Source organism: Oryctolagus cuniculus, chromosome 1, assembly GCF_964237555.1.
Source record: "Oryctolagus cuniculus chromosome 1, mOryCun1.1, whole genome shotgun sequence".
NCBI classification, from domain to species: Eukaryota; Metazoa; Chordata; class Mammalia; order Lagomorpha; family Leporidae; genus Oryctolagus; species Oryctolagus cuniculus.
Window position 1 is genome coordinate 97538090 of NC_091432.1, and position 27197 is coordinate 97565286.

General features: G+C 35.5%; 1 protein-coding gene across 9 annotated transcripts in view; it reads left to right on the forward strand.

The window, feature by feature from the left end:
* The window catches only part of GRIA4 (glutamate ionotropic receptor AMPA type subunit 4), a 387746-nt gene that overhangs the window by 335330 nt on the left and 25219 nt on the right, over positions 1-27197 (forward strand). For 7 of the 9 annotated variants that reach the window (XM_070077585.1, XM_017343621.3, XM_051819991.2 and 4 more), the window contains 3 exons: positions 349-719; positions 2472-2670; positions 8950-9197. In XM_070077585.1, the coding sequence (XP_069933686.1) occupies positions 349-719; positions 2472-2670; positions 8950-9197 (818 nt within the window). Of the gene's footprint in view, positions 1-348; positions 720-2471; positions 2671-8949; positions 9198-21979; positions 26904-27197 lie in introns of those variants that run through there. The other 2 variants (XM_051820027.2, XM_051820022.2) reach the window with 2 other exon arrangements.

Sequence of the window (27197 nt, forward strand, 5' to 3'; positions counted from 1 at the left end):
TTAGAAATTCAGCCATATGGAAAGACAACTAAGTCTTCTTTTCTGCACTGTCTCAGATTCTGAAAGACAAATACAGTTGAGTCCAAATTATTTTGCTTACCCACTTTCTCTTTTTTTCTTCCTTTTATGTAATTATTATCACTAATAAAAACATTTTGTACAATTTAAACAATACTTTAAAAAAAAAACACTATTCATGTTTGATCTTTCACTGGCTTTACTCATTGTTAACACTGCCCCAAAATATAGAATGAATGCATGACTGGTTAGCTGTGAATGGATCACTCCGGGCTGATGCTCTATGAAATGCATTAACCTACGTGTTTCCCTGTGTCTTTTCTCTTACAGAAAGCAGAAATTGCAATTGCCCCTCTGACAATCACTTTGGTACGAGAGGAGGTCATTGACTTCTCTAAGCCCTTCATGAGTTTGGGCATATCTATCATGATCAAAAAGCCTCAAAAATCAAAACCGGGAGTGTTTTCCTTCTTGGATCCTCTGGCATATGAGATTTGGATGTGCATAGTCTTTGCCTACATTGGTGTCAGCGTGGTCTTGTTCCTAGTTAGTAGGTTCAGCCCCTATGAGTGGCACACAGAAGAGCCAGAGGATGGAAAGGAAGGACCCAGCGACCAGCCTCCCAATGAGTTTGGCATCTTTAACAGCCTCTGGTTTTCCCTGGGTGCTTTTATGCAGCAAGGATGTGACATTTCACCCAGGTTAGTTTCAAAACACGATTTCCCAGTACTTCTAGATACTGTGCAGTGTTTCTACATGTTTTCCTAAAGGCAGAATCACAGAGAAATATTTCAGCTTATAAATTAGCCCAAGTATATTCATAGTTAGTTCCTTCCAGCTTAGTACAACAGCTAGATATAGCATAAAGATTAACTTTCTCAATATAAAAGTAAGTAACTCATCAGAGCTCTCAAAAAGTCATTTAGTACTAATATTTCATTCAGTGGTTTGACAAATGCAAACTAGAATCTAAATTGTAGAGCAGGAATTCATTTTTCGTCAGCTTTTCATAAACAGATGTGGTTGCTATTCTTGATTTGTTGCCTAAACAGTAGGAAAAGAGCCAACAGTGTAAATAATATGTTAGTTTTATGGAGGCTTTTGCAGGACTTGTGTAGTCATGGTTTCCCTCCTTTGAATACCTGGAAGACATTACTAAGCTACAATATTCACCACAAATGCAGCTAAACTCCTATTTCAAGAAAAATGCGTGATTTCTCCCATTGAGAAAGTAGCTAAAAGAATGAGAAACAAAGTGTTGAATTATTGACTGTATATTGGCATCATAAATATATGCTTTTGTTCTTTTTTAGAAATGTCTGATTTCTCAAAAAAGAGGCACTTTGGCTACAATACACTTGATGTTTTTTAAGATCCAGGAAAACTACTGATGTGTTTAAATTCTAGTAACACAGGGAATTGGATTGATAATTTTCAGTTAATGTAATGAGAAGAAACCAAAGCAAGTCAAACAATGAACTTTAAAAGCCAGTATTAAATAAACATTAAGTTAAAGCAGTAGGTGTCACTTTAATGACAACAAATATTAGGGGAGCCTTTCAGAGTTGAAAATGCCACCAAAATATGAAATGATTCTTTACAATGAAAAAATATATGTTTCAGAAAATTTGCCACAAGAATTTTAGATAGTTTCATAGTTCCAATGAATGAAATCAACTATTAATAGTTCCTGGATTTTTTTTCATTCCCTCCTCATTTTTCATACTTCACCCACACATCTCTGGTAACTCAAGAAAGAATGAAGAAAGAAAATGTTTACACCAGTATGTAAAGATAGTTTGTGATGTGGCTCAACCTCTATGCAGTTCAGAAATTAAAAACTCCTCAACTATGCTCACTTGGAGATCAACCCTAGAGCCTCATGCAGTACAGTCTCACCTTGGCCTGTCTCATCCGTCCTGGCAAGATTCTCACTGAAGCTGAAAATGAGTTCTATCTTCAGTCTCTGCCAAGTTTGCCTCTACAGCTTTCATGGGTCAAATATATGACCCCACCTATGGTCCAGATATATTGCTGTTTTCTATACCACTAAGAGAAAAAAAAAAAAAAAACACTGCAAATTAAACCATAAGTCTATATTTGATCTCACCAACCATAGGCTGACTCCTAATTTTAGAGAAGCTAAAATATACAGAAAGATGGTATTAATAAATTTAAGTAAGTATTCTTCGTCTCTATCTGAGGGAGTTGCATTAAGTTCTACAATTCTGCTAATAAAACAATACATAGAAATTTTTTTCCAATTTTCAAAGGCACTTAAATATTAAATGTAGCATGAAAACAATGTTATACAGATATACTAAAATCATTTTGTCAGTAGCCTATTGGAAAATAAAATGATATTTACCGTAATTATTTTTAATTGATGGTATTTCTTATCCTTTTCTGTTGGCTATAGAAAGGAAAATGTGCATTATCTTATTCATGTTTAGATCCCTCTCAGGTCGAATCGTTGGAGGTGTGTGGTGGTTTTTTACACTCATCATTATATCATCTTACACTGCTAACCTGGCTGCTTTCCTGACGGTTGAGCGAATGGTCTCCCCTATAGAAAGTGCAGAAGACTTGGCCAAACAGACAGAGATTGCCTATGGAACGCTGGATTCAGGGTCGACAAAAGAATTCTTCAGAGTAAGTTGAGGGTAAAACTCACCATGAAATGTTTATCTCTATGAAATCTAGGCAGTTTTTCCAATAGTCACATTACGAGCTGTTGCTTTTATAGTTTTTGCAAATATAGTTTTAGTGGCTATGTTAAATGCTAATAATTCTTGCATTTTATAATCACTTTAATTTGCAAAAATAAGTTGATTTCCTTATGTTACAAGAACTTTCCCTAAGGAATGGTAACAGTGAAAACGTAGTTTAAGAAAGTTTATTACATAATTCATCTAAAATATTCAATATTGATAATGCTATAATGCTACTAGATCTGGCAAGATTGGTTTTATGTATGCTTTAGAGCTAAGAACATGAAAGTGAAAGCAAGTTTTACTTTCAAAGAATACATTTAACTTGCTGCATTTGAAACTCACAAGCTGAATTGCAGATTTTACTAAAACTAGATGTAGTATTATTATACAATCTATTTTGTAACAATGAATTTCAAAACAACCTATTGGTAAGAACTATTGAGTTCTGAGCACCTCTGTAAAACATTGTATGGCATTTAGTTTGTGTTGATTTCTCTGCTTTGCATTTAAAATTTCCCAAACTGGTATAATTGCATTACATATTCACATATGAATATGCTGTTTTTCACTTTCCATCAAGATAGTAAAGGGTCTTTGTTTCAGCTGTTTGTTTCATTATGGGCTTGAATTTTTTTTTAATTATTTGAAACAGACCTAAAAAGAGTTCCCTTCTACTGGCTCATGCTCCAAATGCACATAACAGGCGGGCCCTGGGCCAGGCAGAAACCAGGGGCTGGGATCTCAATCCAGGCTTCCCAAGTGGCCAGGAAGGATCCATGTATTTGAGCCATCACCTGCTACCTTCTAGTGCCTGAATTAGTAGAAACCTGGAATTAGGAATAGTAGACAGGATTCAAATGTTGGCACACTAATACAGAATTTAGGCATTTTAATAACCTCTTAATCCCTAGTTTTTGCATACTGAACCCTCTTCCCCTCCTGGTCTACTTAAATCCAGAGATATACACTTGGTAATATCTGATCACAAATGAGGGTTCATTTTTATGACTTCAGAAGCAAAAGCAAAAGAACTTTGAAAGTAACTATAGAGGCATTTTCACATGAAACTAAGCAATAATTAGTATATTTTATATTTAATGCCATTTGTGGAGACTAGAATATTTAAAGCCTAGAAGGGAGAACATATTTCATTATTTTCTAAGCTTTTATGTAAAAATAGCAAATCTTTATTCATGCTTATATATAATATTTGACTGATTACATTTTCATTTTAAACTTATACATATAATTTTCTCATGGCTTGAAAATTAAACAACAAAATGTGCTACTCCTTAAGCCAACTTTCACTCTAATATACTTGAATTTCAGTAGGATAGTTATTATTTTTAACAAAGATTTGATTGTAATATTCTAATACACCACTGATATTTACATAATGTTAAATCAAGAACAAATCACTCAAAACTCAGTGAAACTCATCTATGAACATTAATTAAAAAATAAATCAGACAATGAAACAATGTGATTGTCAACTTGGAGCATTGTTATCAGACAAAACAAAACATAAGTAAATCAAAAAGCATACCAATTTTAAAACTACAAATAGTCATGATAGATTTTATTAACTGCATCCTATGGATAAATTTAATTAATACACGTTTTTTAACTTATGGAACTCATCTCCATTTCTAAAGCTTAGTAATAGAAACATACTGCTCATCATGCATTTTATCATAATTTCAGTAGTTCACTGCAAGTGTTAGTTTGCAATTGCACCTCCCAAAAGTAGGTAAAATTTAATGTTTGCCTAGAAACTATTATGTAAATGCATCAAAATAGAGAACAGATTTGTGCTATCCCTTGCATTTTACTGACAAGTGATGACTGATTGTCATTTAAAGAAAGAAAATATTTGCAGAGTTCCATTCTGCCTTGAGTGATAAAGGAAAAAAGAAATGTCATTTGGATTCCCTGAAAAAGCTTCAAAAATAATTCACTGGAAAGTTCTTCAGCATCAAGCACAATGAAAAGATACATTTTTGACCTTTTAAAAGTTACGGTTTTTTTTTAACTTTTCAATTTCAAAGCACTGGTGAGGTAGATAAGGTAGTATAGTGATAAGAAATACAGGAATAAGGAAAGCTGCTTCCAAGATTTATAGTCTTGTATACAGGCTGTGCAAGTACCACACCTTGGTTTCTTTCTCTCTCATCCAACTTCAGTTTTAATATTGGAATATTTTTGTAAGTGTAGATATTTATTGTTGCAGAATGCTCTGAACCCTAACGAGACAAGAAAATAATTTGCCCTAGCAGCACACTTTCAAGAATGCATAACTTTGGATTCTCTGATAAGAATCTCATTCATTTCCTGCCCTGTGTGCCTCTCTTCTCCCCTGTTCACAATGACCTGGTTTAAATAAACCTTTTGTCTGATGGATTGAGGAAACAGCACGTGAAGGGTATTTTTGGACTTGTCAAAAATGTTTTCTCCTAGGAACATGGTAATTGCACATCTATCAACTCCACTAAGCCACCTCAGGCACTGAACAATCCTCAGCACTTCAAAAAACGTCACCCTTATAATCAACTGGAAAAAGAATTAGGCCATGGGGAAAAATTACATCTGAACTTGACTGACGCCTTTCGTCTGTCCCATCATGAAACTTCATTTGATTCACGTCCTTTGTACCTTGTTAGGCAGAAACACAGAGGCATTTAAAGAATATCTGTACTTTTCTCTTAATGACAGCCTCCTCAGTGCCTAGGGATTTTTTACTTTATTATACACCTGATTCAAACACACTGATTTTCATTTCAATGCAGATTTTCATCTTGTGCCTGTTTCAGTCCTTAGTAAAATCGTGAATGCATGAATGAGGTAGATTATTTACTTGCAATTTGTAATATTATTAAATAATGCATTGATGAACTCTCAGTAAATCATCAGTCTTGCCATAAAACCTACTAGAGGGGGTAAATAATTCACCTGGTGGCAATGTAAACATTCACTGTAATGCATTCTTGTTGAAAAAGGAGGACAGCACATTTTTAAAACTCCAAGAATTATTTTGAATAATAGATTAGTGCATTAAATCAGATAATTTCCAGTGCACTGAGTTTCACAATAAAAATGAAACAAACGCAGATCTAGATAAATTTTCTAATTTCCAAAAAATGAAGACTTTAATATTGTTGCTTATTATCCTGAGCATATTCACTTCCCACACTTAATTATTAAGTAAATACTACAATTGAATATTTCAGAGACTTAAAACTGCCATGGTCAAGTACATTTATGAGTATGCTGGGTTTGCAGAAATTTCCTCATTTTAGCCTGTCTCATCAAATTTATAAATAAATATTTGCTCATGCCTACTCCTTAGCAAACATTCTTTGCAGTCACAAATCAGGCATAGAGAAATTACTTCCAGCCCTTTGCCTCTTGATTCCTTCTCATCCCTTTGCCAAGTGCAGGTGATCTTATCTAAATCATGACCTTTTAAATCAGAAGCAGAGAACTTGTAAACATTAACATAGTGATATACAGGGCTATTTTTTTTTTTTTACCAAATACGTTGCTTTCATCTTTCCTCTATTTTTGGGACTGGGAGTTTGTATTCTACAATTTCTATTGTGCCTACAACCTATGAAATTCAGCCTAATAACAATGGGTTTCCTTTTCTTCAGGATTTGAAAGTGATTAATTCAACCCTTCTTCCACCTACTATTTATACAATTTAATAAATTTAAGCAAATTCAGCAGCAGAAAAATAATAATGGCCTAAAAGGACCAAACCCTAAAAATACCCCATTTAGCCATGTTGTTTTTATTTAACTGATCTGTTCCTTTAATAAAGTATTTAATCAGAACTGAAAATTTTCAAGTACTTGAGATGTTTTAAAATATTTCAATTAAAACAATACTTGGGTGAATTTATTTCTATTTTCAATATACTATACATAATGAAGTGTATATTTATGGAGCCCTACCCCTTTTTGGGTGAAGCTTATATAAATATGTAAGAAGGTGACTAAATGTTAAAGAATGTGTTTACCATCATTTCTCTAAATATCAGAACAGATATTTAAGGATAATCTGCATCCAGTAATCCAGAGAGTTTGTATTTTTCTAAACTCATTATAAAATGGGAAAGTTCATTCTCTGGAACAGAATTCTATTTTGAGAGATGGGATGAATGAAGCCTGGCAATATGGCATTCCCATAGCTCTGGGTTCTGAAGCCAGGAAATTCTCTTTCCTGGAAGCACATAGAATATTTGCAATTCAATTGAAGTTTTACAATGGGATTTTTTGATACAGGAATTTCTATAGTTAGAAGTAGTCAGTTACTAACTAAACACATGCATATACATCACAATCACCATGTCAAGTGTTAACAGCATTAAAGCATTTCATAGCACACTACAGGATATCTATTCCCTTGTTAATACTGGGAATATACTTTAACATAAATATATATTAACATAAAATATCATTTCCTTTGGTATTCAAGTATGTGAATCAGTTATTGTGTGGTTTATTATTTAGGTTTATTAATTAGTAATTTCTCATCTAATAAAATCAGCATTTTGAATTCCACTTAATTAGCTTTTTCTTTGTCTACCTGAATAATTTTCTTTTAACCCAAAATATGAGTTTTGAAGTTTGCTGTTCCAGATACTTTTTGGTGATTAAAGAATTATTTCTTGTTGGAGTCTAGATTCTGGTAAACAAATGAGGTTCAATAGAAATAAATAAACATACTACTCAATATTATATTTACATGTAAACTTAAATCTAGATTAAGTCTCCATTACTTTTTTTTTTTTTTTTTTTTGATGCAGATACAAAACTTTAGCATCTTGTTATGGAATAAGTGCAATTGCACCAGATAAACATCTGTGTGTACAACTGTATTATCAAGTCTCAAACAGGAGTCCAATTTTCTTAACCTACTAAATATATCTTTGGGAAACATTTGAGTTCATGTGGATAGATTTTCTTTCTTTTTTCTTAAGATTTATTTATTTATTTCAGAGGCAGAGTTAGAGAGAAAAAGAGAGACAGCTGTCTTCCATTTGCTTGTTCACTCCCCAAGTGGCTGCAAAAGCTAGAGCCGGGCTGATCCGAAGCCAGGAGCCAAGAGCTTCTTCTGGGTCTCCCATGCAAGTGCAGGGGCCCAAGCACTTGAGCCATCTTCTACTGCTTTCCCGGGCCATTAGCAGGGAGCTAGATCGAAAGTGGAGCAGCCAGGATTCAAACAGGGCCCATATAGAATGCTGGCACCACAGACAGAGATTTAACCTACTACACCACAGCTTCAGTCCCTGGATATATTTTCACATTAAAAAATTCCTGTGTGAATGAAGAATGTAATGTGAGTGCAGATCCAAGCAAATGGACAGGTAAATTAAGTAGTGGGAGTAATGTTGATACAACTTAGATACAGAAAAATAAAATATAAAAACAGATAAAGTTCTTGGTTTGAGTCAGGGGATTAGAATGAACACCTCTTCAAAGTATAAAATGGGAAAACAGTAATCACCTCTCTTCAAAGTCAGTATATGTTTGGAGATTTTTGTCAGAAAAAAAGCCTACAAATGTTTTGATCAACCTAGAGTTTGATTCTTAGAGATACTTGGCTTAATAACTGTTGCAGATTTTTCCTCCTCTTTTTATGTTCAACTACTGACGTAATATGGACTGCACTTTTCTGTACATCTTATTTGGATGATTTTCATTTAAACACTGAGGCATGGAAAAAATCATAAAGCAATAAATCTCCCTATTTGTTACAACTCAAACACAGCATGGAAAGTAGTGTTATGACCTCTGCATCCAAGTTTACATCTCTGGTGATCCTTTTCAAGCAAATCATGAATGTGATATAAACTATAAATGTGATAGAAAACACAATTTTAAATGCTTAGTGCTCTTCATGGCATGCTACATTTAAAAAGTAATAACTTGCTAGTTAAGCAGTTGAATATGGTTAATATTATGGCTGGAGACTCAAGTGTCTCTTTAATTATCACTTTTAAATGTCTGTCATTTCAAAGATTTTCCTTAAGTAGTTGTAAAGCGCCTTTATCTAATTTGAGAAGAATCATGTTACTATTCTGTTACCATGTTGCAAATTGGAGTTAAAGGGCAATGGGAAAGTACTAGGAGGCCTTATCCTTATCTTGGTTCAGTCAATATTAACACGTTGTTCCTTTCTTTCCTGTATTTAATTTTATTTTAATTTCCTCCAGAGATCAAAAATAGCAGTGTATGAAAAGATGTGGACCTACATGCGATCAGCAGAACCGTCAGTGTTCACTAGGACTACAGCTGAGGGAGTAGCTCGTGTCCGCAAATCCAAGGGCAAATTTGCCTTTCTCCTGGAGTCCACTATGAATGAATACATTGAGCAGCGAAAGCCATGTGACACGATGAAAGTGGGAGGAAATCTGGATTCAAAAGGCTATGGAGTAGCAACGCCCAAGGGTTCCTCATTAAGGTGGGTGGAATAGTATAACAATATAACATGTGTTGTTATAGTATTCCACCTTCCCTGATGTCCCTGAGAGATTATTTTGTTTTCTGTGTAACCATGGTATGTTTGTTTGTTTGTTTGTTTTCTTTTTCTCCATTTCATTGTTTTGATCAACAATCAGGTAATATTTTTAATTTTATAATAATTGATCATAGTTGACATCAATATTTGAAGGCCATATAAAAACCAAACTGGTTGAACACTAGCTGCTTCCAGTGGGCCTAAAACATGGGTATTAGATGCTTTTGTATCTCATCAACTTTTTTTGGCCACCAAAATGTATGCTATTGTTGTCAGTAATGATTCTACATTTTATCATTATTTTTCTTTTTTAAATTATGCCTGGCCACTAGTTGCCGAGTAGAAAGAGATTGACATCTTTCTAGCAAACCACATTTTTTCCCATTTCAATGTTTCATTTATTATGGCATCATTATATTTTAGATTATCCTCAGCTTGTATTGGTGCTAAGTGTGAAATCACATCTATTTACAAAAGCAATTATGATCAAAGGGAAAAGTGGACTCTGGTTTTATAGTGCTTACTCAAGTCACACTCCCACTTATTTCAAAGGGAGTATGGTGTAAGTAAGATCTGTAAAATTAGACCCGATGACCATCCAAAATGTTTGCAGATGCACCCCGATGAACAAAGCATTAGAAGTGTGAAGTAAAAGTGAGACTTTCATTCTTAGGGAAATATTGGTCAAATCTGCCCTTTTTATCCTTTTGGTCCTGGACATACAGAATTCACATGTTTATGTCCAGGAGGCAGAATTTCCTAATTTCCTTAAGCAATAGAGGTTTCTGTGAAATTTAAGGGGCTAGAGCCCATCAAGAGTGATGACTGACAGATTACTCTGGCGTCAGTGCTGCTTGGGAGAGATTCACACAAAGCTCAAATTCAAGAAGAAAGCAGAATCTTTGCTAAAGGACTTACCCAAGAACCTGGTCTTGAAAAATGATGTCTCTGGTAAGCCACTGAATAAACGAAGGTAATGAGACCTCTACTGTCACCCAGCACAAGGGAATGCAGTATAAAACATATATGATTGTTTTTATTGGTTTCAAAAAGGGAACTGCAATGTGTTTTGATGTATATGTTGGGTGGGATAGGGATAAAAGAGATCTAAGAAACAAATTCCAGTACTGGAAAGAATGGTGTTAAACAAATATTTTGTGTTTGCTAGCAGCATTGTAATAAGTAGTGAGGAGGTTCATGATATGCTACAAAAGTGACAATTTTAAAAGGAGACAGAACAAAACTAATGGGTAAAGATAAATTTGGGAGTAGACTTTAGCAATTCTGAAGTCAGGGTTTTTTTGAACATGCATTCCATAAGAAACTGGAGAAATGTGCAGGGAGAAAGCCAAACTAATAAATTATCCATAATTAAATTCTGCCCAAAACGATTTTAGCCACTGAGAAACTTATACTGGCCTCAGGATATTTGGTCTTAATATTTTGTGTGATACAGTATGAGAAATATTCAGAGAGACCAAGTGGCAAATAAATCTCTGTTGAAGTAGTAGTTATAAGATCACCTGGGAGTAAGTTGTTTAGAAGAAATAAAAGGGGGAAAAGCAATAGTGGCTGATATGTAGATCAGTGTTCAGACTATTGATTACATTCACTGGGTGTCTCTTTTGCTCTTAATTAATTCTCTGTGGATGTAGCTGCTTTGTCCTCTGTCTTGTGTCTACAGATAAAGTCAAGCTCCAGGGAGTAAATTTGGCCCTCAGATACGGGTGTGTTTGACTCCCATTGATGGCAAGAAGAGTTCCTCTTAAATGTACCACTTTGTCAAATCCACACTACAGGGATTGTTTGGGGAGAAGCTGAAGGGCTTCATCTGTCTAGAACTGTATAATAATCAGCCACTGGCTTCCCCCTCTTTTCCTGTCCTTGCCTGAATCTTGTTAATGAGGCAATTGTTAAACACAGCTTCCTGGATGGAGAGTTTGTTTATGTGCTTTGTTTTATATATGCCATAATTTCCTGAGCAAGCTGGCCTCTGCATGCCAAAACCAGTTATTTTGTCCAGTCTTTGAGAACATTGGAAGGGCACTGTAAGCTAACCAACATTCACCTTATCCGTACGTTCTTACTCTCCCACCTCCACCCATCTAAGAAGGAGGCTCATTAGGATTAAATCCTCATTCTTATTCCACTAGGTTTCTTTTGTGTCAAAAGAGACAAATCAATCTAGATATTGACAAATAGGCAGCTTCTGTATAAATGATTCAGTTTGTCGAAGTAAATTTAAAATAATTGCTTTTATCAGAGCAAGGTCCAGAGAGCATATTTGCATCAGCTGTCTTTGAACTCTTTCTCTTAATCAGTTCAGTAGAGACTTAACTGTTTTGCTCTACAATCTATCTTTTAACTAGATTTTTTTAATAGTAGCTTCAGATATAGTGAGACTTCTGAATTTCATTGTCATTGACTATGGCTTTCTTAGAAACTCTGCTGTTGTGTTTCATTAGGCAACATGAAACTTTAAAACAGTAAGTTTTCCTTCTATGTGAGTTTAAACCAGAAAACGCAAAGGACTAGCAATGTTATTTTGATCTGGGGAGTTTTCAGTTTCCAGGCTTTGTTGTTTATCCAAATGCTTCAGAATAAATGTCACAGAAAAGATAAATATAACATATAGTCAGAATGGGAAGTGGACTTCAAAACAAAGCAATCAGGATTATCACAGAGCCTATCTATGACTTGACAAAAATGTAACAGTGAAGATGAGTTCCCATTTTTACGGTAGAGAATGAAATATAGGGGTGTTCGTTATTCAGAGACTTTATTTCTGACTCGTGTTTTCTGGATATACACATTGAAATTCACAGCCTTTGATCTATACCGTCACTTACAGATAGCCAACAACAATGCCCAGAAATTGTTGGTTTACTCTACTTTAACATAGATTCTCCAAATTTTAGGTAACAGTTAATGCCAGATAAGTTGATCTTGTAATTTCTCCTGCATGCCCAAGCTGTTTATGTTTCTGTGAATATCATGGCTTTCCTCTGCATTCCTTTTCAAGCACCCTTGACAATGCAAAACAAGTGTGAAAGCCTTTCTCTGGCAGAGCAATTTTTAAAGATTGTTTTAAAATATACACTTTAGATGGCATTGCAGTAGAATGTTAAAGTTTAGATGAAAGAGGAAGTATATTTATTTTTACTGTCTACACTATCAACTTTACTATACAAATTTACTGTAGTATAGATATCTACTACACTATAATATTGATGGTATAATAAAGTTGTTTCCACTAAACTACTGTCACCTGTACTACCATATCTGCATTATACTAGTTATTATACTATTGACTTCACTGTACCATAGTTGTTTAGAGGGAATCCTAATTTTTTAAATATAGATTGACTTAGATAGATGTGAGAAGAGAATACCTTTTCAAAATGCATTCATAATGCCTAGCATCTCTAAGTACCTCCAGAGAATAAAGATCATATCCGAAGACTTTCCCCAATCCTTCTAAGGATTTGTATACTTGAACTTAGTGTTTGGAGCCCAGTTAAAAAGCTTTAGTCTCCTATAATTTTATCATTCAACAGTGATTCTTCCCACTCAGACTTTGCCTTCTCTAAAGATGTTTGTAGACCTATGCATAAAATAAAACAAATGCCTTGTCATGAAAAAAAAAAATCATGTTCCAGGAGAAAGCACTTCCAACAGAACTTTACCAGTGGGTGAGAACTGAAAAAAAAAAATGAGGCCCAGTTGGACTTGGAGATGCCCTAATGCAGAACCCACAGCAAGGAGAGCTGGTCCTTTACATCCAAGCCATCATGGTTAGTTTACAACAGACAACCCAGAACCCTGCAGGAATAACATAACAGGGGCAGGAAGTCCTAAGAATGGGAATTAGAATCGCACATCCTTCACTGGACTTTCTCTCTCAGTATTTAACAGTCTTTAGCCTGACAAAGTACTCAGCTCCATGTCTAGATCTTTATCAGGGTAGGCAGAACTCTCTATAGAGCAAATTATGTTTCTTCCACTTTGACATTTTCCAGGGCAAATGTGTTAAAACTTACAATTCAAATTCACATATGAAAAAGCTGTTATCCTAAGGGATCATTTACTCATATAAAATTTGTGAGATATACCTAGCATCAATTCAGGTGTAGTTAGCCTTTTTAAAAATAAACAAATTTGTTGGATATTGTGTATGAGAATAAAGATGTAATCTTCTTTAGCGTTAGAAATAAATCATCTTAGGTAGACACTGGAAAACCACGAAAGTACAGAAATTCAAGGCTGACTACTTAATACTACTGAGTATTACTTTGCCTGAAATGAATAAACATTTATCATGTCTTCTGGAAATGAGTTGAAATACATTAGTAACCACATGTGTTTTGAAAACTATTATAAAAAGAAATATATTTTTTCTTATGGAGGTACTTTATTATTTCTTAGTGTCATTAAAATACACTACAGATAACTTCGTTTTTATGATCCCATTATGTTTTGGAATGTAGTCTATCAGTCCAGGGAATAGACATACACACACAACAAAAATCAATTGCACTTCTCAACACACAAATACACACACACTTCCATTACTGTAATGTGCTTAAACAGATATCTAGTATGATGTTAAGAGATGCTGATGTTTACTATGGGAACCAAATATTTTGTGCTCACAAACTGAGATGGCTTATGGTAGAGCTACAATGTTACATGTGTCCCAAGGGAAAACACTTGTAGGGTAGAATGCTTGTAATTCACCTTTCCTTTACTGGATGTTGAGTACAACAGGAAGCCTAAAACTTTTGCTACCATTTGACATTCTGGATTTTTTTACTTATCTTTTTCCTATATCTAAATCATATAGCTAAAATTACAGCTCTCCATGAAAAGGAAATAAGTGGGTTTTTTCTGCATTTCATTAACCATTTATATATTTTTGCCATTCTTCCAATTAGATTTTTAATTGCTAAAATCATGTGCTTTCAGTTATTTTTTAAAAATTTACTTACTTGAAAGAGTATAGCGAGAGGGAGGGGGGAGAGAGGAAGAGAGAGAGACATCTTCCATCTGCTTGTTCACTCCCCAAATGGACCCAAATGCCAGGTCTGAGCCAAGCCAAAGCCAGTATCAGGAACTCCATTCTGGTTTTCCACATGTGTGGCAGAGGCCCAAGCCCTTGAGCCATAATCTGCTGCCTTCCCAGGTGTGTTAGTAGGAAGCTGTATCTGAAATGGAGCAGCTGGGATTCAAACCAACACTCCACTATTGGATGCATTTGTTTCAAGCAGCAGCCTAACCCACTGCACAAGACTGGCTTCTGATCTCAATCTTTTGACAGTCCATTCAATAAATGGTTGCTGGATTTCAACTGGGAGTTTATTTTTCAATTATTGTTTTAATAATATTTTAATAGATATTAATCTTATTTTAATTAAATTTTACATTTTTATGGGATATAGCATGATAATCCAATATGTGTTTAAGTGTGTATTGATCAAAAATGATTAGTTAGCATTTCCTTCTCCTTAAACACATTTTTAAATATTTTTGACTAGTACTTTATAATTGTACATATTTGTGTGGTACAGTGTGATATTTAAATAAATGTATACTGATAAAAAATAAGAATAGCTAATGTTTCCACCTCCTAGTCACCCTACTGCGCTACACATCTGTGAAATGTAGTGCTTCTGTCTAATTGTAAATTCAACTTTTAGTCCATAGCTCTCCTCATTACCACATTTAAAAGTTGTATTCTAGCAATTTTCTAAGAAAATAGATAATTTGTGGCCATCTTAATTTCTACCATTTGAAAGAGGAACTAATTGATGAAATAGATCCACTACAAAGTTTAGCAGCCTATTAAGTCTTCACAACATGGTGTGATGAGAGACTTAACAATAGATCTCAATTCTGACAGTTCTAAAAGAATCCAGAATTCCAAACTGTTACTCATTTATCCAACACAGTTGCCTCATAGGCAAATTCTATTAGTACAAGTATAAAAAATCTCTAAAAGTATCTATATCTCATAGGATTTAAATCAATTTATTGGAAACATACAGCTAACATGAGTACAGAACACAGAGCCACCCAAGTCAGGCACCTTTGACCTACACAAGCTAACTATATTTTGGAAACAGAGTTATGGATAAGAGCAAAGCTCCTAAGCTGATACTTGGTAAAAGTGCTAAAAATCTGTGGATGATTTCACCCCTACATCAGTAGCATAGTTAATTACTTCCATGTCAAGTACCCATATGGTTTCCATACTATGTCATTCATCTTTTCAGGTCATTTCTCTGTAAGGAATGATCTCTGAAAGCAGTTGCCCCACTAGTGATCAGGCCTAGAAGATGCCTAAGAACAAAGCGCATGCATAAAGGTTCCTGTGAGTTTGCATTCCCCTTTCTGTAGTGGTAGGCTTCTACCTGTGGTGGTAGACTGGGGTTCTCTGGAATGAAAACTGTAAAGCCCCAGTGCTAGAAGGGGGACACCTCCAGGGATACTGGCAATGCTACAAACCTAGGAAAAGGCATAGTTAAGTATGCCTCCCAGGCTTCATATCCTAGTCACGGCACCATTATGTCGCTCCCGCATTCGTGGAGGAACGACACAGGACCCTGCGCTGTTCTTTTGTCTGCTCGGCCCTCCCCGGGTTTGCTGCTGGTCCTTCCCGGGTTGGCTGCCGGCCCCTCCACCTCCGTGGAGGGGCGGCACCCCCTGCCTCTTTCCCCGCTTCCGCAGAGGAGCGGCACACCGCCGGCCGGCTCTCTCCTGGAGGTGGGGGGGCGCTGCTCAGGTGTTCCTTCAGATGTTCCTGGTGCATGTTGTCTCTCTCTTCCTTTATAGTCCTCTTCCACCAATCCCAACTCTGCTGCCCACACGCCGAGCACGCTGCTCTCCTCCAATCAGAAGCAGGATCAGCTCCTGCAGCTTATCAGTCAAATTGGCGAGAGGCAGCTGTGTAGAAGTTTACTCCTCCCCAGCGCCATATTGTGGGAGAGCAGATGCATAGAATAAGTCTTAATTCCAGTAACTTAGTCTAGTCTCAGTTGCTCCCCACAGTTAAGATCCCCGAGTGAGCAAATAAAGACCTGCCACTCAAAAAAATATCAGAAGGCATATCTTAACAAAAGAATAAGAAGTGAAAGAAGTAATGGAAGGGAACTATGTAGGACCAGGAATCCCAGAGCTAGGAAAAACAAGTGGAGCTGCAGATATTATTGCACCTGAAGTTGCTATTTTCACTTTTATATATAATCCGATATTTTGGTTGTGGCCCAAGGGGTGGCTATGCTGCTTGCGTTTAAGTCTCAGTAACAGGACAGACATTCTGAGAAATTATCTATATGAGGCTTTCAAGGCCCTCCAGGCTTGCCTGATACTCACAAGTGAACAGGATGTGCAGACAGAAGTCTCCATGACAGGAGGGAGCACGAAGGCCGTGTCATCATGACGGCATACCCAGATCAATGGCAAAGAGTGAATGTTTGCATGGTGCTGGTGGGAGAAAATAGCCAAAAGAGGATCTGCGTGTATCAAATGTCAGTGGTATTCCATTTCTATTGAACCTCCCTTCATACACTCCTCTGGATCAACACTTAAGTACCCTCAAAAAGAAGGTTTTGTTGTTGTTGTTCCTGTTGTACATAATATAGTTTTTGACCATGACTACAAAGTTGCACTTTAGTCCTGACTATATTCAATTATTAAGAAAAATGTGTCTGATTGATTTTCTCTGCCATGGGATTCCAGTCTATAGGATCATGAATTCTACTGATAGCAAACAGTACTGAAGTTTGAAACTATAAAGTTGTATGAGTGGCTCTTAATTTACCCTCAGAATATCAGCAGATGTCATGTCTCACAAGTTTTGTTGTCATTTGCACATCATTTGTGTTGAATTCTATTCTCCAGACTTACCTTTCTGTAGGAAACCATGTCAGGAAGATGACAACTATAGCACAGCATCACAGGCAGCTGCAGAAGGAGGAATCATGAGCATTTTGAGAGATCATAGGTTGTAATGTTTACATAGTTGTAATGTTTACAACTCTGAACAGTTTGGGAAGGTCAAGAAGCAAAGTTCTATAATCATGCATCAGTGGATTCCTACTCCTTGTTGTCCAAGAGCCCTCTTAGCTAAGAGTTTAGAAGTAGAGTGGAGAGGATCTGAAAAAGAGAGGGAAAAGTGGGCTCTTTATTATTGCAATAATCAGATACATAAAGAATATTTTTAGACACACAAAACATACATTGAGAGGGAAAGATAGTAATCTGGATTACCATAAAATTCCAAAATGCCTATAATAAAATACTATAAATCTCACTTTGGTGTGGAGATAGAATCCATTCTTCAAGTTAGAATTCATTAAATGCTGCTTTAATGAAGTTTTATACCAAGAATAAACATCTACTTACTACATCATACCTAAATAGCATTATTTGACAAAAATGGAAATGCAGCTGTTTGCTTCAGGAGAGTTTATATACCACTCATCTGCAAGTTTAGACCATTTTAACTTCATTTTATCTCTAAAGATAAAGTCACCAACATAATCCTAGCTTATGATTCATATATAAGAAAGGAACATAAAATAGTTTAGCAATCATTTAAAATGAGCTTGAAATAGTAATGATTCTGTTTTAGAATTATATTCCATTTTGATTTAGCTGGAATAAGAAATGACAGCCCAATTATTTTGTGTTTGTTTTCCCAGAGAGTTAATTCTATAACTTATTTTCAGAATGAAACAGCATACATCTGAGATAATTGTGCCACAAATATACATTATCAGTCACACCTAGAAACACCTGAATTAAAAGATAAGCATTCAGCTCTCTGAAATAATTTGCTCTGGCCTCAAACCTTCTCAAAAACAAGCATTAAATTGCTTATAAGAACATTTTGTAAATAACAGAAATTGGGAATATTGTGAACATGTTGATTATCCTCCTCGATTTAAACAAGTCCTTTTCATAATTGAAAGCAGTTTCCTTTAAATTATTCACTTATTTATTTACTTGTTTGAAAGACACAGAAGGGGAGAAGGAGAGAGAGAGATCCTCTACCCATTGGTTCTGTCCTCAAAAGCCCACAACAGCCCGGGTTGGGCCAGGGCAAAGCCAGGAGCCAGGAACTTAATCTGGGTCTACCAATGTGGTGGCAGGGAGCCAACATTTAAACATCACCTGTCACCTCCCAGGGTGTGCATTAGCATGAAGTCTGAATCTGCCCCCCCTCTTAGTTGCCATTATTCTAAGGCGTTTGCAACTAGAACCACACATATACATAAATCTTAAACACATTATCAGCAATTACAACTGCCTTACTTTGTTGGTGCCTGGAGCATAAAAAGTATTTTTAAAGACTTAAAAAAGTAAAATGAAGCCAGGCATCCAAAGTCCTAAAGGATCACCCTAATCTTTGGCTTATATTTGAAGCTAGTCAAATGTAAATAGAAGTAAAAAAAAAAAAAAATCCAAGAAAGCTGGTGTCAGACTGTCTCCTAACCAAATAAAAAGTAAAGATCATAAGCAAAAAAAAAAAAAAGTTTAAGTTTTCTATTAAGTGCTATAATAATGATAATACTGCATTAGTCAAAGAATTAGTTAACATGTAATTTTTAAAAATATGTTCACTCCTAAAAGATGAAGCTTGCATTTGGTTCATACAGAACACTAAAAATCACTGAACTTATGTTCTTTAACTGAAAAAAATAGTAATAATACAATGTCAGACTTTTCAAACCACTCACACATATTTTTTACTTGCTCTTTGCTCTTACGATGTCATTTTATTATGAAGAAAGACAGCTATTCAGAGATGTTAAGTGACTTGCCCACAGTTCCACAGCTGACATTAGAACTGAGCTCTTCTGACTCATTCCAGTGCTCTTATGGGAAAGAACAAAAGTGGAATTTTTTATATAAATGCAATTTACTCTGAAAATGTATTAAGGAGTTTCTGTGATTCTTCCACAGGGCAGTTTTGTCAACATTGATAAATACACAGAATATTGAAATTATCTACAGAGAAATTAAGTTCCATAATTTTTAATATGTTAAAAATACATAAACTTACTGTGCAGAGGGAATTATACAAAGGTGGATTTTAGGTCAGCAGAAAAAATGTTTGGGCAAGAATTAAATCTCTTCCCCCGCAAATGTAGAAAATGGTGTGAGATCCCGAATATCACATTTGTTGAAGTAAAGTAGAAGATCCTTGCATCTCACATCTCAGAGAGATGTGATCCTGACAACTGGATTCCTTCCCACTTTCAAGGGTCAGGTTTGGAGTCATGCACTGGACTATCTAACAGAACAACTAAGCATTCTCTTGGAAATTGCAGACACCTAATAAGAATGAAGGAAAATTCAGTCTTAGAAGCTCATGCAGTTTTGGAATTAAAGAAGTCCCTTCTTTGGTAAATAGCCTCTTCTACTGCAGTCCTCAATGTGAAACGGAAAGGTTTTTAAGGAATTCACTTCTCCGTAAAAACCAGCAGAGTTACACAGATAGACACAGGTTTTGTACACCTAGATATATGTACATTTAAAATAATATATCAACATGAAACTTTTGGCAAGGTTCAAATATTCGCTAGATTATATAAAAGGAGAAATAAAACAGCCCACACACATAGAAGGACTTATTTTGATTTTTGCAGTGTAAAATTTCTGTTTCCATATCTAGATGATAAAAATTGATACACGTAAGGTTGTCTTGTGGTATTTCAATATGAAATGCTTGAGAAGGGTAATTTTAGGGCACTGCAATAACCCTAACAACTTCAGTACTACTTAATTTCTTTCTCATTTTTTTCTTCATCTCAAATGACAGTCAGTTTATGCCCTGAAGCATGAAGATCGCACACCACTGTAATTTGACTCACACTAGCCAGAATACCTATAGTTATTCTTATTCATGGATTCCCAGATAATTTCTCAATATAAAAATATTTCCTTCAAAGCTCTGTCATATAAGTGACTTTTATGGATGAAGGTAACATATAATATGTTCTTTTTTCCATTTGAAGTGCAGTTTTAAAATTTCCAATTGTATTTTTTCAAGAAAAAAGGAATGGTCTCTTTCTATGGATATTTTTTAGAAATTAGTATGCTAAGAGGATAAAAGGCTGATTTGCCAAAATAGTCATTGTAAAAATAATCTTTAAGGAAAATGAATGAAGTTAAAATTCCCAAGGAAAAATACAGGGAAGACATGCATGTTGTAACTGGAAGAATTTTATTATGCTGTGTTTATATCATGAAACTGTAAGGTTATTAAAGTTCATAGTATGAATCCAACACCAAAAAAATGGTAACAGTAACAGATGCAGACAAGGTATCATGTATAACATAGATTCTGCCAGATAGTGTTTTTTCCCTGCACATTTTCATAACAGCCATTAGAATGACGATTATAACATTCCTCATTTTGATGTCTCTGGAAAACATTGGGACAAACTGAGGTTCCAAAGTACATCCATTTTCTCACCTGATGTCATTTTACTTGATGAAGAATTTTAATAAGTTACCCAAAGTTAAATAACAATAGCACATGATCTTGTATGGGTTCAGGCTCATTCTTGGTCTCCACTGTCCTTCATGTCTCACGAAATGCAATCAATTGTCTGGTATTTGATTTTTTTAATGGGAGCCATTCACCCACCATCTCTGAAATTATGCCAAAGGGTAACAAGAATCCGACTCTAAGCTTTGTTAATTAGAAAGTTATTGAATAAGGTATTTCAAACAAGACTATATCAGACTATTCAATGGAAAGGAATTAAAAAATTAGTAATTACTATGTACCAAGCATACATACACACACATACACACATATATATTTACAAAGTATTCATTTTTCTAACCTGACCCACAGCTCCTTGAAGTTGGTGCTGTTATCTTCATCTGGACAGTTAATGCTGCTGAAACAGATCAAACAGAGGTTGAATTGGAGCTAGTTGCTGTCTAATTCCCAAATCCACACTCCTTTCACTGTGCTACTTTGTTTCTCTCCAAAGACATCTGGAGTCCTAGTTTAACAGAAACACATGAAGGAAAAAAAAATCCATCTATGGCCATATCAGCCAGTAAGCTCCCAATCTCATCTGATCTTGAATGTTAAGCAGGATCAGGCCTAATTATTTCTTGGACTGAGGGAGAACAAAAAAATCCCATCTTTTTCCTACTTGAGATTCCATGTTTTGAAAAAAAAAATAAGTGCATGGTTTCTGATAATAACTATTTCCCAGACTTTTTCCTAAATTTCTCACCCAAAGACACATTAATTTTTAAAATTTTTACAATAATTATGGTTCATAACGGATTTAGTACTGCTCCAAAACTGGTGTCGCATAGAGCACTGTCATTTTCCTCTCAAAGGACATGAAGAGCATTAGGGAAACCGACTGAGCACTACAGCAAACCCCTTCTCCCTAAGGAACTCTAGGTGCTCAAGTGGCCTTCCGTGAATTCCCTGCTCTAAGACAATCTTCCTAGAGCTCTCTGACAAAACAGACCAACTAAGACAGAATTTCCCTCTTGCAGAGCTAGCATTCATTCCCCTTTGGCTTAATCCTTAAATGGGTTTTGAAACAAGTTCAGTAAAAGCCCCAGTATATCAGACAGTTGGTAGTGTCTTGTGAGACCTAAGGAAGGGGTTGGCCAGAACTGAACTTGACTTTAATACAAGACCATGTTCTATTATTGTTTAACTTTGGGTATTTCTCCCCTAGGAGGAGGACAGAGGAGAACTAACGAGCTCCAGGACCAAGGTAAGAGGGGAGTTTTCTTTCAAAAGAATGGGTTCCATCCGTTTGAAGGAAACCCCTCCCCCACCAATTTTTTAATCCCTTTTCCTTTTTACATTTATATTTTTTAACCCACCAGCATTAGGAAACCAGCTTGCAATCCGTGCCTAATAGTTATTTGAACATTCACTTATAAATGTGATAGCAGGAAAAAAAGTAAAACCTTTACATAAGTCATACTAGTTATTTGCTAATGCATTTACGTTTTCCATCATCATTAATGATTAGTTCAAGTTTTCCATTAAGATTGAGATTCCTACCTAGGCCTCAGGAAATTGTTTCCAGCTGCTAATTTCTCCTTATGCAGAATATCTGCAGTTATTATAAATCAAATTCTAATGGGTGAGAAGTCACAAAATATTGAAATTAAATCTAAAGCATTCCTACAGAAATATGTCATGAAGAAATGCTTTAATAAGCTGCTGAATTAATTTTAATGGTATATATTTTGAAATATGGTAAAGCTGGACTTTTGGTAAGAAGTAGTATAGACTTAGTAAGATTATTAAAGTACCATATGAAAACTGTGGTTAGAAAAACAAAAGGAAAAGGAAGAAATACTCTCTTACACATTGTTTCTTCATGATTATACACCCAGCTCTCTTTGGTTCTGCTTTTAATGGTTTCTGATGTAACATCTCATTTTTATGTTGCTGTCCATGGACATCAGTATGCCCTAGCTTTGGTATTCTTTTAAATTGGTCCTTCCATAGTTGAGAACCCAAGCAGAACAAGTGAGAGAATTTGAAAGGCATCTAGAATTTATAAGAAAGATAGACCATATGGATTATGAAAGGGACTAGCTTCCAGATCCTGTTCAGCAATAATTCTTATCAGTGCCCTCCAAAGAGGCCAGAGCTTGTATGACTTAATTAGATGTTGGAAAAATCTTGGTTCTGTATCCAGTGCTCACAGCTTCTGGCACAAGAGATCCTCTGCGGTTGTCGACACTCCTGCTATCAAGGGCACAGAGGAAGGGATCCCAGAGAGAGCTGAACAAGTTCAGGAGAGGTCACAACTTGCAGGAAGCTGACAGCTGAAGAACTCCCCCGATTCAGCATTATCCAAGCTTTTCCATTTGGTACAATCAGAAAAATAAAATTTGAAGCACTGACACACTATTTATTAGCAAATGTCTATATGCAAATATGCTTTCAGGGAGTGATTCATTGTCAATATGTATATCCATATTTCAAAGCATCTTATAGGTAAAATATAAATATTGTACATAAAATATAAGTAAAATGTTTCTAACTGAAAAAAGAAGTCTTAATATCAGGTAGCTGAGACCCTTGGACTCAAGAAGAATATGTTAGTTTGGGAGAAGAAGTATACAGAAAAAATAATGCTTCAGCCAATTTGTTGTAAGAAAATAGTCATCAACTTTCAGAAATATACTCCTACCATTCTCTTTTTTTTTTTAAGTCAAAAGAGGCAGCATCCTTTTTTTTAAGATTTATTTACTTTTTTGAAAGAGTTACACAGAGAGAGAAGGAGAGGCAGAGAGAGAGGTCTTCCTGGTTCACTCCCCAATTGACTGTAATGGCCAGAGCTGTGCCAATCTGAAGCCAGGAACCAAGAGCTTATTACAGGTCTCCCACATAGGTGCAGGGGCCCAAGGATGTGGGCCATCTTCTACTGCTTTCTCAGGCCATAGCAGAGAACCATCAGAAGTGGAGCTGCCAGGACTCAAACCGGCACCCATATGGGATGCTGGCACTGCAGGCAGCGGCTTTACCTGCTACACCTCAGCGCCGGCCCCCTTCTGCCATTTTCTTTCAAATGGGTAGAAGCCTGGAAAAACCTTAAAGTTGCAATGTTGGGATATATTTTTGTTCAAGACTAGTCTCTTTGGCAGGAATAATAGTAATCATGCAATTAGGAACATACAGGAAAGGACACATGCAAAATAAGAATTTGACTCTTAATACTGAAGCATGCTATTTATATAGTCATATTGCAATACTCAACAAATCCAGAAACCTAAGAATTGAACTTTTAGCACATACACATTTTTGTTGTCATATTATCAGATAAAACTTAGTTTTGACTTACTCACTGACTCTTTTAGTAAAAAGCCCAGGATATATTTGAATCGCATTATGCATTCCTGATTTATTCATTCCTGGATTTTAAAATGTCAGGTATATGGAATGTCTGCTTAAGCAATCACATGAAATAAGCAAAATTGTCACAATATTTTAGTGTTAGTACTGTTTATGTTAGTACTACTTAGAATTTGATATCTACATACACATTAGTTATGTCAGAAGATTTGCTGTATACTTTGAATTTTTATGAAATATATAATTGTGATGTCATTAATGGAGAGACTTGGTGGTAGTTCTATGATTACTTAGCTCTTTGGATAACCTAAAATTGAGAAGCTAACTTTTTTTTTAGTTTTGTTGCTTAGCAAAGTGAAAAATATTGATTTTTCTATTAATGCCACTCAATTTATTAGGCATATTAAAAATACCTCACAGAAGTATCCCAATTGGTAGCATAAGACATACTGAACTTCTGATAAAGAACATGTAACTGAAAGACAATATGATATGTTTTAGCATTAACACCAACAGAAGCATACATTGGTTAGATTGTTTTAAGACTTTAAACTTTTTTTCTGAGTTGTTTAATAAAATAAATGAACTGTAGTATACATGTTTTGAATTATTATGAGCCCTGTTGCTCTCAAAGATAAGCAGCTTTATGTCTTCACTTAGAATTCATAAACTTAAAACCTTTAGAGATCTAAGAGCTTAGAATTCTTAGGCATCAGCCATTTTCAGGATAACAGAAAAGCCGCGTGGTCTCCTGGTTATGAGCTCCCCATGTAGTCTTGAACTTTGATGGAGCTTGTAATCTATATTTCTATAAGCACTATTAGTTTATTATCCCTGCTTCTATAAGAAGCACTATTTTTTTTTATCAATTAAGTTCCTTTTTCTATTTGTACTGTTCTTCTACCTAACCAAAATGCATGCTAAAAGATAAGATAGGTGAAATAAGATCATAAAAGTAACATGCAAATATTGGCCTACTACTAAAGAACCTGAAACCTTAAATACGAGAAGAAATTTGAAGCTGTGATTTTTTTTTTACTCTCAAGCACTTGATAGCAAATCTAAAATATTTGTGTATGAAGTTTAACTAAACCTATCAAATCAGTTGAATGCCTATTAAAATATATGGTAAATAAATCAAATTAAACCATAGAGTTGGCATTTAGTATGTGATGATAATAAATGTGATTTATACTTTCTAATTGAGCTGAATTACAAATTCAATAACAGAAGTAATATATCTAAAGGCAATAAGTCTTATTTGTTAAATTTAATTTGTTTAAAATTGACCTATAAAAACCTAATTGTCTGGGATTTTCATCTTTAAGTTTAGTTTGGAATATATTTTCCTTGATATTAACAACAAAGTTGAACTTTTTTTTTTCATTTAGTGTTCTTTCCTTGTCTGGCTATACAAAGAGAATTGGTGACCCCTTTATTTTAACCACTTATGATCTCATGGAAATACCTTCTGAGATTATATTATTCATACAATGAACCTAATTTTGCCTGTCATTATTCATAAAGATATCCAGTATCAATATTTTATATCCTTCTTACCAACATTTAATATTTTTGAACTATTAGTTTTATTTTGTTTTAAAATGCACACCATGGCATTTCTGTTAGGTTCATAGCTAAAGCATGCTATTTTTTTCACTAGAAAGCATTGCTTACAAAATAGCACCTCAAACTAATTCACTGTGATATCAATACTACATGTGGTTACCACATAGCAACTATATTTCTCTCCCTGTGTTAGGACTGAGAATAATAAAAATTATCATTCATAAGACATAGTTGATAACTTCCAAGATGGGAAAAAAGCTATATACAGATAACTTTGTAAAGTGTCAAATAACTCAAAGCAAATATGAGTGCTTCAGATAGGAGATGTTATACTTGCAAAAGCAGGAGATAAATAGGATTTGGAGAATCTGGGAAAGACCTCATTAAGAAGGTTTGAGTTTATCAGGTTTATAAATATTATTTGAATGAATAAATCAGTGAATGATTACTGGAAAATAAGAAATTTACTAAGGCCAAGATGAGGTGAAAAAAGGAACTCCAAGTGAATTTTCTATCATGAGTTTGCAGTCAGTTGTGAATAAAGTATCTTTGGTGCTGAATAGACATCAGTGGTAGACCGACTCAGGTCTAACTGAGCCCAGCTGCAGGTCTAACTCAGGTCTAACTGCAGATCCACCTTTGCCATTCACTGGCCTGGCAACTTGAGGCCTTACTTTCTTCTTTCACAAAATGCAGAGTAGTCCCCAGTGAGAATTTTAACAGAGTTCACAGAGAATATTAACATCTTGACATGATGTCTACCACAATAAAACATAATGAAATTTCACTTTTAGAAGTGCAAAGTGAGTTGATGTGATTTCAGCCTTGAATGTCTGAAAAGTTAGAATGATGTCTCAGAGGCAGTCGTGAATCAAGAAGGCTCCTGCCATGCGCTATAAACCAGCAAGAAGCAAGGTTACTCTGAGTAGCAAAGAACAGGGTGATAGCCAGTGACTCTGTCTTCTGGAGATAAAAACTTTAACTGATGTGATGCCAGTAGAATAGAAACGAAAATATAAACTTGGGAGACATTATTCAGAAAAGTTATTTATGGGTAATTTGTTAAAGGAAAGGAAAATTCAAGGATGAGATTGAGTTTTTGTGGTTGAGTCTTGTTTTTTTTTTAAGCATTATTATTTTTATTTTTATTTTATTTTATTTTTTGACAGGCAGAGTGGACAGTGAGAGAGAGAGACAGAGAGAAAGGTCTTCCTTTGCCGTTTGTTCACCCTCCAGTGGCCACCGCGGCCGGCGTGCTGCAGCCTGCGCACCGCACTGATCCAAAGGCAGGAGCCAGGTGCTTCTCCTGGTCTCCTATGGGGTGCAGGGCCCAAGGACTTGGGCCATCCTCCACTGCACTCCCTGGCCACAGCAGAGAGCTGGCCTGGAAGAGGGGCAACCGGGACAGAATCCGGCGCCCCGACCGGGACTAGAACCCGGTGTGCCGGCGCCACAAGGCGGAGGATTAGCCTAGTGAGCCGTGGCGCCGGCCGAGTCTTGTTATTTTA